Below are 1,703 nucleotides of genomic sequence, written 5' to 3' on the forward strand. Positions count from 1 at the left end.
GAGGCGCACCTGGCCGGCAGCCCGGCTCGGCTCGCAACTCGGCCGTCCCCAACTGGGACCTCCGGACCTTCCCCGGCGTTTGCAGCCCCCCCCTCTAACAGGTGGCTCGGCGCCTGCCCGCTCCCCCCCCCCCGCGGCCCCTGCGCCTTCCTCCTCCTCCTCGCTGCCGCCTAACAGGTGGCGGTGCCGCCGCCTCGCCTTTCTCCTGTGCGGGTGTGGGGGGGGGTCCGCACCCCCCTGCGGCCACCGCTGCCCCTCGCCGAGGGGCTCTCGCAGCCCCCCCCCCTCCTCCCCCGGGGGCTGTGTCGCAGCGGGGAGGGGGGGGGTGCGCGGGGATGGGGGGAGCCGCGCTCTGCCCCCCCCGCTGCTTCTCTGGGAGCCGCTCAGCCCCCGCGCCCACCTTCACGGCCCCGCCGTGTGTCTGTCGTTGCAGCGGGCATGGGGAACCAGGTGGAGAAGCTGACCCACCTGAACTACAAGGAAGTTCCCACGGCCGACCCGACGGGTATGGACAGGGATGAAGGGCCCAGGATCGGGGTCTCCTACATCTTTTCGAATGACGATGATGAGCTGGAGCAGCAGCAGGATTCGGTGCATGAGCTGGGGGGTGAGCACCCTGCCCTGCAGCCCTACGATCCCCAGCTGCACGAGGTGGAGTGCTCGGTCTATTACCGGGACGAGTGTATTTACCAAAAGAGCTTTTCCGAGGAGGACGCGCTGCCGGAGGAGGGTGATGAAGGCGGCGGGGGGCACCTGAGCACCTACACTCCAGAGAACCTGCTGAATAGGTGCAAACCGGGTGACCTGGTGGAGTTTGTGTGCCAGGCCCAGTATCCGCACTGGGTGGTCTACGTTGGGGATTTTCAAGTTGTGCACCTGCATAGGCTGGAGGTGGTGAACAGCTTCCTCACCGACGCCAGCCAGGGCAGACGGGGCCGCATTGCCAACCGGCTGTACCGCTACAAACCCCTCAGCCCGGCCGTGGTGGTGCGCAACGCCCTGGAGCAGGTGGGTTGCAAGGACCGGGACTTGAGCTGGAGAAACTCTGAGTGTTTTGCCGCCTGGTGCCGGTATGGCAAGCGGGAGTTTAAAATCGGCGGGGAGCTGCGCATAGGCAAGCAGCCCTACCGATTGCAGATCCGGCTGGGCGACAAGCGCAGCCACACGCTGGAGTTTCAGAGCCTGGAGGACCTGATTATGGAGAAGAGGAGAAATGACCAGATTGGGAGGGCTGCTGTGATCCAGGAGCTCTCCAGCCACCTGCAGGCTGCAGAGGAGGAGGAAGAGGAGGAGGACGACCATCGTCATCCAGGTGCTCGGACTGCTGTGGAGTAGCAGCCTCAGCACCACCATACTGCTTAGCCTGGGTGATGGGGATTAAAACTGAAGGCTGCGAAATTGAGCTGTTATAAGCCCTTTGGGCCGCTTCGGTGCAGCTTCATTCCAGTCACATGTGAAAGGAAGGGGGAAAGCTGATTAAGTGTCTGTGCTTTAGTGCTTAACTCCTTCAGTGCTTGATGACAAAACCACTGACTTATTTGCAGAAGATAAAACTCAGGGCAATTCTACCCCTCTCCACTCCCATCTCTTTCCCTTCCTCTCTGCCCTTTTCGTGCATAGCCTTTCCCTCAACCATCTGCCAGGAGGCCTGACCCTACAAGATGCTGAATGCCTTTGACGTCTACTTATCAGCAGAAGTTAAT

The 1,703-nt window shown here is 62.2% G+C and overlaps 1 protein-coding gene across 1 annotated transcript; it reads left to right on the plus strand.

The window, feature by feature from the left end:
• Positions 1-438: 438 nt before the first annotated feature.
• On the plus strand, positions 439-1,335 carry FAM84B (family with sequence similarity 84, member B). Its single transcript, XM_010576919.1, has one exon. The coding sequence runs from the start codon at positions 439-441 to the stop codon at positions 1,333-1,335; it is 897 nt and encodes a 298-aa protein (XP_010575221.1).
• Positions 1,336-1,703: the final 368 nt, after the last annotated feature.

This window comes from Haliaeetus leucocephalus, unplaced genomic scaffold (assembly GCF_000737465.1).
Source record: "Haliaeetus leucocephalus isolate CR32 unplaced genomic scaffold, Haliaeetus_leucocephalus-4.0 Scaffold555, whole genome shotgun sequence".
In the NCBI taxonomy this organism is placed as follows: domain Eukaryota; kingdom Metazoa; phylum Chordata; class Aves; order Accipitriformes; family Accipitridae; genus Haliaeetus; species Haliaeetus leucocephalus.

Coding starts and splice junctions, on each gene's coding strand:
- FAM84B (XM_010576919.1), top strand. CDS start 439: ATGGGGAACCAGGTGGAGAAGCTGACCCACCTGAACTACAAGGAAGTT.